Here is a 15,612-nt window from a genome sequence, read left to right as displayed (position 1 = left end):
AATCTGTAACCCTATCCCCCTCACCAACTTTCATCTATTCCCCTGGTCCACCTGCCACCCCAATCCCCTTACCCATCTGCCACCCATCCCCTCTCACCCATATGCCACCCTAACTTCTCACACACAAGCTCGCTTATACTCTTACCTACTTGCTACCCTATCCACCTGCCTCCTTGTACCTTGTCCTCATCATCCACCTCCCATCCTACCTCAACTCACCCACCTGCCACTCTAAGCCCTCACCAATAATTACCTTTCTTGGCTTCTCAAAGAGGCTTCGGGACAACTAAATCCTATACTTAGCAGAATCAGGCAACTAGAGTCTTGAAAAGAGCCTGTGGCTTGGGTTACCACAACAAGCTTATGCAGTGAGGGTGGACTGTGATTTAAACTATGGTTTGTATTTCTGAAGAGGCCCAGTTTGGAAATCCAGGCCAAAAATGCAGAGCTCTGTCAGAAGGTAAAATGTTGGGGGCAGAGTAGCATTGCGATGAGTGATCTAAATCTCCAGCCTAATGTTCTGGGGACATGGCAGATGGTGAATTCTGAATTCATTAAACATGTAGAATGAAAGGCTAGTCTAATGGTGACCATGTAACCAGTGTATATGGTTGTAAAATCCAATCTGGTTCACCAGTGTCCTTTATCTAAGGAAATTTTCTATCCTTACCTGGTCTGGTCTACACATGACACCAGACACAGTGATGTGGTTGAGTCTCAACTATCGTTTGCAGAGTTAGAGATGGTCAGTAAATTTTGACCAGCCAACAATGCCCACATCTCATGAACAAATTAAACAAAACAGGTGGGTTGTACCTCCTCAGAAGTTTTGGGTCAATAAGTTGCATAAATAAGTGGAGCATGTTACAAATGAACACAGGCTGAATGAGTCAAAGGGCAAATCTGTAGCAAATGAAGTTGACTGTGAGGAAGTATGAGCTTATCTACTCTGGAATGAAGAATAACAAATTGGAACCCTTAGGATTGGTGAGGTGTGAAGAACTGTGAGAAAGCCATTCGAATTGTTGCATTTTAGTAAGACAAACCAGGGCAGGACTTACACAGTTAATGGTAGGGCCCTGAGGAGTGTTGTTGACAGAGAGAGCTTGGGATGCAGGTACGTAGTTCTTTGAAAGCGGCATCACAGGTTGACAAGGTGGTCAAGAAGGTGTTTGGCATATTTGCTTTCATTGGTCAGAACATTGAGTATGGGAGTTGGGATGTCATGTTAGAGCTGTACAAGACGTTGGTAAGGCCACATTTTGAAATACTGCCCTTCAGTTCTGGTCGCTCTGCTATAGGAAGCATGCTATTAAACTGGAAAGGGTACAAAAGGGATTTCCAAGGGTGTTACTGAGAATGGAAGGTTTGAGTTATAAGGTGGGGCTGGAAAGGCTGGAATTTTCTTTTCCCTGATGTGTCAGAGACTGAGGGTTGACCATATAGAGATTTATAAAATCATAAGTGGCATAGATAAGATGAATAGCCGAGGTCTTTTCCCCAGGGTAGGGAAGTCCAAAACTAGAGGGCATAGGTTTAAGGTGAGACGGGAAAGATTTAAAAGGGACCTGAAGGGCACCCTTTTCACACAGAGGGTGGTGGTAGAGGTGAATACAGTTGCAACATTTAAAAGATACTTGGACAGGTACATGGATAGGAAAGGTTTATGGGCCAAACAGAGGCGAATGGGACTAGTTCAGTTTAGGAAACCTGGTCAGCACAGATGAGTCGGGCCGAAGGGCCTATTTCCGCCGCCATATGACTGTATGACTCTCATTATCAGCTCTGATAGGACTGTTTGAAAAGATTTTAAGTCAGGAGTGTTTTACAATAAGGTCTTTTTTGTTCCTTTTCAGACTACTGGAGTGAAAGTGACCAAGAGGATGCTAATGATCCTTTAACAGTAAAAGCAGAGGGCCATTCAGCAGTGTGTGACACATACCCTCGGACACCATCAGTAAGAATCATAACGCAGCCTTGCTATGTATGTTGCAGTTCTTGCAGACAAACAGCTCCAATGATATTTATCAGCATTGCACAGGAGTGTCAGGCTAGATTTGGGGCTGAAGTCTTGGAGTGGGTATTAAATGCACAATCTTTTGACTTAGAGATAAGTGTTCAACTTTCTGAACCGTGAGAAATATGGCACGATGCCCCTTTTGTTAAATGAATTGAAGTCTCTCCTCAGACAGCAGACAGAGAGCTTTCTAAAACATAGTTGGCAAAAAGAAATTAAAAGAGAAATTAATTTAACACAACGAGCTATGATCTAAGATGGACTGCCTAGAAGGTGCTGGTGGCACAATTAACTGCAACTTTTAAGTGAAATTTGGTAATGTACTTGAAATGGGAACGTGCAGGGCACTGTGAGAAGAGTAGGAGAGATTGACCAATTAGATAGTTTTTTCAAAGAGTCGGCATGGGAGCTGTGAGCCAAATGGCCTCCATCTGTGCTATATTTTGATGTCATTCTTACAGTAAAAAGGGTAATTAGCATTTATGCGTGCCTTTAACATGGTAAAGCATCTTAAGGAACTTTGTAAGTGTGGTTCGACAAACAATATTTGTAATTGAGTTGCATGTTAGAATAGATGACCAAAGCACTGGCCAAAAGAGGTAGGGTTTAGCAAGCATCTTAAAGGAGGTGTTGTGGGTATATTATCCTTTTTTTAATTCAGCTCATTATTAAAAAGTCTCGCAGGCAATCAAATACTGAAATAATTACTTAAACTTTATTGCATATAATAACTGAAACAAGACCAATCAAGTAAGCAAGTTAAGCCTCACCCCTCAACTTGGCTACTGCCCGATTAATGGTGGAATTTAGCTACATTTCAGACCAACAATATCTATCTCTGGATGTGCCCAGGGTTTGATCCTTGTGCAGTGTTGCTCTCCATAGTTCTTAAATAATTTAGCTTCCTTCAGGTTTGTGGTGTGACATTATTGATGATCCTTTAGATTCTTTCATCCGCAATATTGCACGTCTGCAGCTTTCCTTCTTATCAGAGGTAACCTCCCTGCACCTTGTTACATTTGGTTTTGACGTCTGTTTGAAGACACAATGTTCCTGTGATTAACTCCTTAAATGCTTCTTCAGGGTAATCAGTTATTGCTGTGATATAAGGCAGCCAGTTATCTAGCAGATGTTCAAACAGTAGCTTCGACTCATTCTTCTCCCAGACATGGCTAAGTGCTTTCAATTCCTGCATAAATTTGTCTTTGTCCCTTAATGGTTATACCAGACAGAGTTACTGCTGCTTCTTTCAATCTTTGAAGAGTTATTAAAGTTGTGAAGTTTACACTGTCACAGCGGAGAGTTGGTTAGAAAGGTGGAGAGGCTTAGAAATGGAATTTCAAGGTTAGGGTCTCAGGAGTTGTCAATGAGATACAAAGAACCTCACAGAGGTGGAAGAGAGCACGAATATGAGGGAGCGGGGTCTGGAGGATGTTACAAAGTTGCAAATGTTAGCTGTCCATTTATTTTATATCAATTTTCAATATTATCGTTATAAGAATATATAAGGCTAATGCTGATAATTGGCAGTAACTACAGACGAGTTACCTCTGACTCTTTTCCATAGGTTAATTCTTCAAGTCCCTACCCAGAACCTAAGCACGGACGTCATTTCTCAAGTGAGTCGACATACTCGCATTCATCTGCTGAGGACTCACGGCACGATGCATCAGGAAGCACCCATTCATCCGGCTGTAGGTCTTCCTACAGAGAGAGGCGGTCGTGGCAGGACCTGATTGAAACCCCGCTAACTAGCTCAGGGTTGCACTTCCTGCAGACTGTCCCTCTGGAAACAGATTATATCGCAGACAGGACAGGACTAATGTCACCCGAGAGAAGACGGCAGGCAACATTACCCGTTCAGAGGCGCCACAACCATGACAGCGATGGGCCTTTTCCATTGGTGGAATGTGAGCGGGGACCTGGATCTCACAGTAGAGGATGTAAACAACGCAGCCAGAGTCTCCCAAGGAATAGGGAAGGAAGAATGAAAGGGCACGCGCTCGCTCCTGGACTCGCTGAAGAGAGGTCCGAGGACGATGAGATCCAATGCATCAAGCAAAATGGCGCAAATAAACAAGGTTGGTGTGCCAATATTTTTCATGCAGCCTATCATGTTTGGACAGAATAATTAGAAAATATTGTATGTGACTGGAATTCATTTCATTAAAGAAGGAACTTGCTCTTCTGATACCACCTTGCACATTCTCAAGGTGTTCCAAAGCACTCAGCAGGCAATGACCCGCTCTTGCAGTGTTGTCCTTGTTGCTGCACAGGCGCATTGTCAGGTCCCAGAAACAGAAGATGGGAATAGTGCCTTTGGTTGAGAGAGAAATGATAGGCAAAACACTGGATCATCTCACTCTCTGCTCTTATTTCGTCTGATCAGGCAGATGTCTTGAATTCATGTCTTACTCAAATGACAGCACTGGAGCGCCCTCCTCTGTATAGGAGTGAAGTGTCAGCCTGGTTATAATGCTAAAGTCTCACTCAGCTCCTTGTATGCATGGGTCTTGTGCCTCAGAAGGGACAACCACTGAGTCATGTTAGAAAAAAAACTAAAAAAAATTGGCAGTCACTAAATCAGGAGGGAACTCTTCAATTCCCTTCACATTTTGTATTCATCACTAAGTGTTTGGTTTACACAGACCAGCCATTTCCCTCTGTATCTCATGAGTCAATAGACAAACTCTTAAAAATCAAGACATTTCGTACAAAAATCATGAGTTACTTTCTATTTTCAAGCGTAAATGGATATAGTTTGTCAGTTGGTTTAGAAACTGCATGAGGCTTATTGAATCTCTGTCTGATCAAAGCTCTACGCCAAAGCTATATTGCTGTTTTTGTTTGCTTTACAATAAATGTTTTAAAAATTCCTACTCGTGTGATAAAGGACAATATGTCCTCCCATCAAAGCTGAAGGGATGCCTTCTTATAGAGTAAAACATAACCTACTTGTCCAAGTTTAACACTTTCAGACATTAAAAGTCCATTTATCTATAGCGAAGTAACTCTGAGCACCTTCAAGTTTGAGATATTCAAATTATGTTAGTGGCTGAAAAGTTAAGACAGATGTATGACAAATAAGTAGCAGATGAAGATAGTATGTCCCTTTTAACCTGTTTCACATAAGTGCACATGTACTCGCTATTGCAAAATAAAGGAGGTTGTGTGGTTCTGTAGGTAGTGCCCCTGTTTCAGAGCTCGACATTCTGGGGTCAAGACCCACAGAAGGAACATTTTCGATATCGTCCTTCTAATACTCTCTCACTATTCTCCAAAGGAGAAAGCAAAGTATCTGTGAAGATACAAAACAAGCCTGTAAAACATAAAATTTTCGTGACTGGTCTTATTATTCATTTACGATGTTTTGTTACAAGTGGCTAAGTCTGATGAGAGACATCAAGTGAGCGGTGCAACTGTGCTACTCTGTTAGTGCCAATAGTTGACAATTTGCCTGTCAATATTATTCCTCATACAGGGACATATCTCAAAGTGCTTCACTTCAAGAAGATTAAACAGTGGAAGCTGAGCAATCAAGGAAAGTTTAACAATAAAGTCTAGGTTTGAGAAAGAAAGATAGAAAAGTGCTTTTGGAAGTTTTCTTTTAAACACAAAGAGGATGGCGAGACTGAACAGCAAGGACTATATGAGGAACATTCTTAGTGGAGAAGTGAAAAGAAGTAAGAGGCATTGTCAGAGGAGTGGAGAAGACATGCGGGAATTTGAAAATTAGACAAGAAGTTAGTTCATTTCAATCAGGCCCAGGCCAAGGGAGAGAAGGACACTTTGAGATGTGTCCCTGTATGAGGGATAATGTTGAAAGGCAAATTGTCAACGATTGGCACTAACAGAGCAGCACAGTTGTGCTGCTCACTTGATGTCTCTCATCAGACTTGGTCATTTGTTACAATAACTTGTTTCAAAATATTGTAAGTGAATAATAAGACCAATCATTGAAAAATTTATGTTTTACAGGCTTGTTTTGTATCTTTGCTTTCTCCTTTGGGGAATAGTGAGGGAGTATTAGAAGGGCGACATCGAAAATGTTCCTTCTGTGGCCAACAAGTCCAGTAGTAAGTCTTGAACCCAGAAATTCTGGCTCTGAAACAGGGGCACTACCTACTGAACAACACAACTTCCTTTAGTTTGCAATGATGGGTATATGCAAACTTATGTGAGACAGGTTAAATGGGACGGAGTATCTTTACCTGCCAGGTATTTATTATCTGTCTGTCTTAACTTGCCACTAGCCATAAAGCTCGTTGTGTTTAGCCATCATTCCCTTGGGATGCAAACCTCAAAAATAGGAGCTGAAATAGACCATTTGGCCCCTGGAGTCTAATCTGCCATTCAGTAAGGACATGATTAATTTTGTTTTTGTTTCGAATTCCGCATTCCCATCTATCATTGACAACCTTTGATTTCCCTTCCAAACAAGAATCTATCTATATCCGTCTTAAAAATACACAATGACCCCCACATTCACTGCCTTATGAGGCCTCTGAGAGCATAAAGATCTCTTTGGCTCGTCTCTCATGAAAGAGTGACCTGTAATTTTAAAATAGTTCCTCTTAATTCTGGACTGGCCTGCAATTAAACATCCAGTCCTTATACACTTTAATCAAGTCATCCCTCTCTCTTCCAAACTCCAGTAGAAACAAACCCAACCCAAGCAGCCCACCCTCATAAGACAGCTCATTCGTTAGCTGTATCAATGTAGTAAACCTTCTCAGAATTGCCTCCAGTGTATATACATCCTTTCTTAAATAACGATACCAAGTATTTGAGATGTAGTCTCAACCATGTATAACGGAAGCACCATCACTGTAATGTTCAATTCCGCACATAATAAACGATAGCAGCCCATTAGACTTTGTGTTGCTGTGCTATACCTGCATACTAACTTTTTTGTGACTCATGACACTAGATCGTCAAGATCCCTCTGCATCTTGGAATTTTGCAGTCATTCCCCATTTATATAAAACTCTTGCTTTTTCTTTATTCTTCCTGTAAAAGTGGGCATCTTTACATTTTCCCAAGTTATACTCCATCTGCGGATGTCAAAAATTGCCCACTCACTCAGCCTGTCAATATCCACCTGCAAACCCTTTATGTGTTCCCCATGTGTTCTCTATCTGGTTTTGTGTCAGCTGCAAATTTAGCCACCCTTCGCTCCCCTCACCTAAGATATTGATAGAAGTTGTAAAGGGTTGAGGCTCCAGCACAGACCCCTGAAGGACTCCTGCCAATCAGACATAGACTCATTTATTCATACCCTGTGTTTTCTGCTAGCCAGCCAGTCTTCGCCCTTTAAAACTTGAGTGTTCTTTTGTAGAAGGTATCCATGACTAAGCGCAATGTAAAATAAAGGCAACAGTACTTCTAGGGTCTTTGCAGACCCTCTGACTGTGACCAAGATACTGATCAGCAGACTGATAGTCAGCAAGCCATTCCGACCCAGCTGGTCAAATACCAACAAAATAAACTTCTGGTCAGATCATGAATAAGGCTGAATTTGGCTTAGAAATCATGTATCCGGCAGTCACTTCATAAAAATTGGCATGTCTGTTTCAAAAGCACATTTACCTTCCCTGGTGATCTCGTGGTTAAGATTTGGCAAAATCAGTGCTGCAACCCAGGTTCATTTCCCACGCAGGAAATAAGAGATTATGGGGAAGTTGGTGGCCTACTGGTACTATCACTGGACTATTAATCTAGAGACCTAGATGATGCTCTGGGGACCTGGATTTGAATCCTGTCACAGCAGGGACCTGGGTTCAATTCCACACTCGGGCGACTATCAGTGTGGGGGTATTCTCCCTGTGTCTGCATGGATTTCTTCTGCGTGCTCTGGTTCTACCCCACAGTCCAAGGATGTGCAGGTTAGGTGGATTGGCTGTGACAAATGCAGGATTACAGGCTCTTTGCACCCTCTTTGGAGGGTTGGTACAGACTTGATGGGCTGAATGGCTTCTTTCAGCACTTTAGGGATTCAATGGTACTGGAGTTTAATGAATGTATTTGCTTGGGCGAGGCAATGGACTAGTAGTATTATCGTTGGACTGTTAATCCAAAGACCCAGATAATGTTCTGGGGACGTGGGTTCGAATCCTGCCACGGCAGATGGTGGAATTTGAATTCAATAAATATCTGGAATCTAATGGTGACCATGAATCCAATGTTGATGTCAGGAAAAACCCATCTGGTTCACTAATGTCCTTAAGGGAAGGAAACTGCCATCCTTACCTGGTCTGGCCTACATGTGACTCCAGACCCACAGCAATGTGGTTGACTCTTAACTGCCCTCTGGGCAATTAGGGATGGGCGATAAATGTTGCTTGGTCAGCAACACCCTCATCCCATTAATGAATAAAGGAAAAAAAAAATCAGTGTGCTGCCTCTCACCCTGCTACAAAAAGGAATTGCTTTCCTCTGGAAAATCACATCAGTAACAGTGAAGAACCTTTGGGCAAGACAGGAAGGGCCATATTGGGTCTGAATGAGATTTAGCTCTGAAACAAACACATGGCGCATGGTTATTAGCATTTAATTCAATGTAGCCACGACCTGCTACGGATCTGTACAGCATCGCAGTTCAGTTTTTACATTTCATCTCTGATCCATTTATTCTAATGATGCAATCTTTCAAACCAGTGTTCCTGAAATGTATTCTGGTTTTTGCACTCAAGGGCTCCAGCCCACCCAATGTTGTTGATAGGGCCCTGGACTAGAACCACCCCACTTCCCACACTTCGGCTCTCATTGCTTCAAGAAGAAATGGTAGGGTTCTCTTGGCCCTCATCGGTGTCCATATTCAGGCGATCATTTTCTGCCATTTCTATTGCATCCAGTGTGATGCTATCATCACACAAAATGCGTTATCCCCTCTGTGTTCAGCATTCCAAAGGGATTCATAGAATCCTTCCAGTGTGGAAACAGGCCATTCGGCCCAAGAAGTCCCACCCAGTAATCAGTTTTAAGTCTCAACTTTGTGGCACAGAGTTAAATGCAATAGTTGAATTGTGCGGTGAAGGGTTCCACCTAAATTCTGACCGTAGAAGCCCCGGACAGCGAGAAGCAAAAATAGAACAGTTCCCAAGTACAGAATTTAGTAGAATGCTGTTTGGAGCAATCTGCAAATAATAATCCCTCATGAGAAACAAGGCTCAGTGATGCACTGAGGACAGTTTTTTGAGATGATGCCTCACCAAGAGGGTAGAATAATCACATGTGGAGATTGGTGAACCCAATTGATGCCTTGATCTTCCAATGGTTCAAATAAAACCAGGAGGAATGAAAATCGGGTGCTGTGTGTTTCATATTCAATCCAGTTTCCTGTCAAGAGAGGCTCACTCAAGCTTATGCGATGTCCCTCCTTTTGTCACTGTGAGACAGTGGCACCAATCATGATGTGGATTCTGCCAATAAGTCATGCCTTTCCATTCATGTCATTGTCACCATACTACATTTAAAGTTCATCCTTCTTTCTCTTCACCACCGCTGTCCCATCCCCTAACTCAATCTGGTCAATTTCCTTAACTCGGGGTCTTGAATGAAACCAAATACCTTCTTTCAGTTGCAGTTATTCTAAATTTTCAAACCATGGCAGCCTAGTGTTTAATTTCCATCAACAGTATTGCTGTGTGAGTGAATGAGGCTTTCATTTGCTTGACTCGCACTAGAACTGTAATTCCTTTCGGGCAAATGTCACCAAGTTTTATTTTGTTTTAGAAGAAAATGAAACAGTGCATGTAAATAATGATGATTTACGAATATGGCAGTTTAATTAATTGGTCATTAATAACCTGCAACTGTTGGTCAGTAAAAGAGTGAGTGTTGCCCCTCCTACTTTAAAAATCCCCTGTTCCCTGTTTCAGGCCGATCAGCAAGGCCGCAGTCACATGACGTAAATAATGTAATCTTGTAAGATTACATTGTTTATGTCTGAAAACAGTGAAAACAGCACAAGAATGGAGAATTTGTGAGGTAAGAGGGAGCAGTGAGCGATTCATGGTTAAATTAAACGTTAAAATGGGTTTTGTTTTGTCCTATTTTATTTATATCGTAATCGTAAAAGGTACAGCTGATTCACCATATCTGATTTGTTTTCTTGTAACACACATACTTGAATTGCAATGTTGCAAATATCTTTGTAACTGTTACTACCGTAGGTAATGTAAAATGTGCCAAATGGTTTGCAAATTGATACATGCATTTAAAATGCAGGGAATACAATTGTCCAAGATCTATCCAGAATACCCCATAATGTATACATAGATTAGATGCCTTTTTCATTAAAAGGTTGTAACTGCACTACAGTTGCTGTTGGAGGAATTACATTTTAGTGTTTATTTGCTTAATTTGTGACTGACTGACATGTAGCTGTGAAATTAAGTAAGAACATCACGACTGATTCCAGTTAACAAATCTCCCATGCAGTCATTGCCCTGACAAAACCTGAATATCTATTTAAGTAGTGTTGCATGCACAGATTTCATTATGCATGGAGCACTTAGCAATCCAAGAGTGACTTTTGTTTTAATAGATGGTCATTAGCCATGTCTGTCTGCAAGCATGATGTCTGTTGGCAAATATAAATTTATTCCGCTTTTTGTAACATTACAATGTTGAGTTTAGTCTCCAAAAAGATATTTTTCAATAAAGCATTGACTCAACAAACAAAAATTGTTTCCAAATCTTTTATATTATCAGACCAATAATACATGTCAAATGTTAATTTTTTATTCCATCCATTTATAATTTTATTATAAATTTTCACATAATACCTTGTAGTTTTCCATGGACTGCTCTGCAAGTGATTGGTTCCCATTTTCGTGTTATTTTCTGAATTTGTAGTTATATGAAATCCAGCCTAAAATAATAATGGTGTCTTTCTGAAAAAACATGTCCACAGCCCAAAGGCTGAATGGTTGTGTAATGTAACATTAAAAAATTCATAAAATTCACATACAGATTAACTAACCAAGTTAAAACATCTATGTAAGAATAGGAAGAGACAAGCAAATTCAACAGGTAACAGGGAAATGGAATATTAAAAGAAGCAATATTGAATTAAAATTATACTTAAAATACAAAACAAATACTTGTATAAATGAGTGAAGATTGATTGGATTCAATTCTTTGCCCTTTAAGGGCGCACCATTCCCGGATCCAAACTGTCTCAAGGAGCTTTGCGTTTTGTTTCATACCAGTTCACTTGCTGCCAGTATCATTTTAGGCTCCCTTATAAAATCATTAGGTTCCTAGCCATTTCCAAAAAGCTTTACTTTGTAGAAACATAAAACAAATCCACTCCTATGTCAGTCGCAAGTGTTTGTACAAAATACAGGCCAGATATAGAAGTGTATGTTTAAAGTCCAGTTTGGTCAGTGGCTGTGACAAGATTCAAACGCCTGCAATATTCCCTTCCAGAAAGTACAGCAGAAGACAGAAGATCTACCGACGGGCTACAGGAGCTGTACAGGTCCCTGGAGCAGGCCAGTCTGTCTGCAATCGGAGAGCAACGCCCTTCCACCAAACAAGAATTCAGAAGGTCTTTTATAAAAAGATGTAATGATCCAGTTGTCAATGAAAAGTTGCACCACATTAGGATGCTGAAGAGTACACTAAAGGTGAGAAGCAGCATCATTTACTTCTTCTAAATCTGAAACTCGAGGAACAAGATGCCCATTTTTGGAATACACATTTGACCTTTCTGACTAGCTATAACCCTTAGTTTTAATTGAAGTTAGAGAATTAGGTGCACAAATGTCCTCTTAACATTGGGAGCCTTCCGAGGATGCAACACAGATTCACCAGAATGGTACACAGGGCTTATAAGGGCAGATTATGAGGAGGGGTTTCAGAAACATGGCTTGCGTTCCCCTGAGGACAGAAGATTGAGAACTGGTCTAATTGAGGTAAATGAAGTTTTAAGAGATTCAGCAGCATAGACACACTGATTCATCTGGTGAAGTCATCAAGCGAAAAGGCACATCAGTATACATTGAGAGCTAAGCTAATCAAGGGTGAAGCCAGGAAGGATGTCGACACAAAGGGTTATCTGGAAATGTGGTTCTCTATCCTCCTGCCTCTGCCTCCCCCAGTAATGCTGCCCACGAAAGGCTGTGGATCATGTGTCAATTAGAGCTTTTGGTACTAATTTTGACAAACTTTGTTCAGTTACTGTATCCGGGAGTATGGAAGCAGAGGCAGGACAATGGAGATGGGGTGCACGTCAACCAGAGTGTTACTGAATGGCAGCTCCAAGGTTAAATGGCTTGGTCCTGTTCCAATGATTGCTTAGCTTATCTGAGCAACACTGTGCCATTTTAATGGAAGTATTAATCTCTTTGAAATGGAATAATACCTCAGCTGAAATACAGACATAGGAATGTCTAGTGATCATATTAGCCATTGTTTTACTGATACTGACAGAGGTTATTTCTAGACATAAGTTTCTAATGCTAAATATTTTGAATCCATTAGTTTATTATCCTTCACATGACCACACCTCACTTCCTCCTTCACCTGCTTCCCCAAAGTGGTTCCATATCAAGACTGGAAGAATAACATTTAGCCAATTCTATTGGTCTCTGACTAATGAGGTGTAATTGATGTGTAAAAGTTCTAGATGCCTGTCTAGAAATGGCTAACTCAGGATTTACCCATCCATTTGCTCTCTGTTCGTTTCCTGTGGCTGGATGTCCAGTTTCTCATTACTTGACTGTGGGCATGGACGTGAGGAATGTCGGATCAGCCATGATCTTATTGAATGGTGGAGCAGACTCGAGGCGCCACATTGCCTGCTCCTGCTCCTGCTCCTGCTCCCATTTCTTATAGTCTTATGGATTGGCATCAGAAATCGATTGCGCGTCTTGACCATACTTTATAATGTGAATCATCAGGCAGCAAGTTTTGCTAACCATGAGGAACCTGAGAATTCCCTAATGCTTACAAGTGCTGAAGAATCAAGACTACCGCGACTACAGGTCTTGTTTTCAATTCCACCCAACGCCCAAAACAGGAAATGTTCAGAAATAAATGACGGTAACTGCAGTCATCTTGCTTGCAATGGGGACCCTCACTGAACAGTTCAGTCAATTGTAATGCTGACCCCATTCCTCAGTGGACAACACAATTCCCAACCTGAGGCACCTGGCAAGATCAGCACTGCAGAAGGAACAGGAGAATATTAGTTTTGCATCTTGTGGTGGTTGCTTCAAGGATGGGATTTGTGCTGCAACGCTGTCAGTCTATACTATCCCAACTTTTGACTGAAGACTGCAATTTTGCAGCAAACCCATTGCCCAAACAGCAACTGATTTTAGACATCTCGGAACTGAGTACTGTTACCTTGCACTTTGCATTTGAGTCACCTTGAGCCAGTTTGAGATTAGCAGGAGTCACTTTAGGCATGAGATTTACAGGTTGTCGCATCTCTTCGTTCAGTGCTGTATTTCAGTGCTGACTTGATACATCAAATGGATTAAATGAGGTGACTGCTTTGTCCTACAGTGTCACCCAGTGTCTGTCTGCAGTTAAAAAGAAATGAAAGCAGAGGAAAAAGAAGACATTCTAGGATGCCAAAGTTGATATTATTTAAGTATTTAAATTGTCAGATTATCTCAGAAGGAGAATCAAAAAGCTTTATAGTTATTTGAATATTGAAGCTAGGCTTACTAAAGAAAAAAATCTGTTCACAATTTGCATGCTTTTAAACTTATTGAAAAGCACTGGCATGTTTAATAATAGGGAAATCAAAAGATATTCGATCTGAATATAATCTGAGGTATTGTATGAAAGGTTCAGCTTGGCTCAGTTGAGAATGGTGTAAACTCCAATTGAGATTTCAAGTCTCTCTCCAGAGCCTTCAACATGTAATTAAGGCTGACATTGAGCAGTAGAACTGAGGGACAGCTGCTTTTTTTGCCTGAAGAAAGATTAAAACGAGGCCTTAGTTGCCAGGTCAAGTGGACATAATCAGTCCCATGGCACAATTCAAAGAAGACCAAGAGAGTTCACTTAGTCCCATAAGCGAGGCTATGCCTCAAATAAATTGGCTCTGGCATTTCCTTATGTAACAACAGTAATTGCATTTCGAAAGCAACTTGTTTAGGGATATACTGCAAAAGAGAAAAGCATGTTTTCAATCCAAAGATGTTCCTAGTTTCTAAATCGATAATTACTGCTGCTATCCCTGTGCAAGTTACACTGACATTCCTGCTATCTGACAAGTCCTAATATCATCTGTTGTATATGACTGAGTCCCAATGTACAGAAATTGTTTTCATAGTTCCTTACATAGAAAAAGAACCCATAACATTAATCAAACAGAACAGGGTGATATTCTGTTGTCCTGGCTAACATGCATCCCTCAACGTCATTAGACAAACTGGATATTCATTTCACTGCTGGGTGCGGGGTTTTACTGCACAAAATGGCATTGTTCTGAGGGATCACCGTTCTGTTGAACATTCAGTCCTTTGGGTGAGATATTAAACCTAAGTCTGTTGATTTGATTTATTGTAGTCACATGTACGTAAGTACAGAGAAAAGGTCGTATCTGCCCTCAGGTGAATGCAAACAATCTCGTGGCAGTATGTTGAAGAGGAGAAAGGAGCTCTCCAGAGGTCCTGGTCAATATGCACCCCACGTCCAACATCACTGAAAGGCCAGATTTTATTAGATTGTAATTGCTGTTGTGACAGCTTCCTGTGTGCATATTGACTACTGCATTTCTGACATTTTGACGCTTCCAACATACTTTAAAGGCATTTTCAGATATCCTGAAGTGAGTTTTATAAGTGCAAGCCTTCTTTGTCATTCCATGCAATTTGCTTCAATTCATTCCATTCCAACAATTTACTTGAACCTAATTAATTATGTGCTGTGCTTTGAAGTGTTCCGTGAGATGTGACAAACACATGATATAAGCCTTTTTCTAAAATTTTTAATAACCTTTCTTTCCAGGGCTGCTCTGTGAAACTCATGAAGTCCCATTTTGGGAAACAACTTGGAATAGAAGCATTGAGATTTTTTTTAATATTGGTGATCCCCTTTATAACATCAGTTTCACAGTCATGTTAAGAGTGGATCTGGTCAAGTGATTTCATTTTACGGATTAGGGATATTTGTAAACAAAGCTATAAGAAATGCTGAGTGTCGGATACAGATATCTTGGGAAATACCTTTCAATAGTAGTTGCCTTTAATAGGGCTACTATCTCTTCTAGTATGTTCCAGACCAAAATTAATAACTTCCATCCTTCGATATTATTTGTACTGATTTCGCTTATGTCAAGCAAGGAATTACTGATAAAAATGCAGTTATCTTCATCACGTCAACATGGTTTGTGAGATACTTTTAGATTTATAATTTGCAATGAACTGTAACCGGTGTAGAAAATAAAATGGCAGCCTAACTGTTACAGGGTTCTAACAGAGGCTAGAGGTGGCAATCCCATAACTGTTTCACACTGGCTCTCTAAAATGCCATCTTATCACTAATAATGAGATAACTAGGTGTAGAGCTGGATGAACACAGCAGGCCAAGCAGCATCAGAGGAGCAGGAAGGCTGACGTTTCGGGCCT

General features: G+C 40.8%; 1 protein-coding gene across 1 annotated transcript in view; it reads left to right on the top strand.

Moving 5' to 3' along the window:
- si:ch211-26b3.4 (connector enhancer of kinase suppressor of ras 2) overlaps window positions 1–15,612 on the top strand; it is a 525,409-nt gene that overhangs the window by 504,655 nt on the left and 5,142 nt on the right. Inside the window, exons 22-24 of the mRNA XM_048604947.1 lie at window positions 1,857–1,957; window positions 3,585–4,098; window positions 11,453–11,652. Of these exons, the coding sequence (XP_048460904.1) occupies window positions 1,857–1,957; window positions 3,585–4,098; window positions 11,453–11,652 (815 nt within the window). The remainder of the gene's footprint in view (window positions 1–1,856; window positions 1,958–3,584; window positions 4,099–11,452; window positions 11,653–15,612) is intronic.

This window comes from Rhincodon typus, chromosome 14 (genome assembly GCF_021869965.1).
Source record: "Rhincodon typus isolate 14 chromosome 14, sRhiTyp1.1, whole genome shotgun sequence".
In the NCBI taxonomy this organism is placed as follows: domain Eukaryota; kingdom Metazoa; phylum Chordata; class Chondrichthyes; order Orectolobiformes; family Rhincodontidae; genus Rhincodon; species Rhincodon typus.
This window is presented reverse-complemented; position numbering and strand designations above follow the sequence as displayed.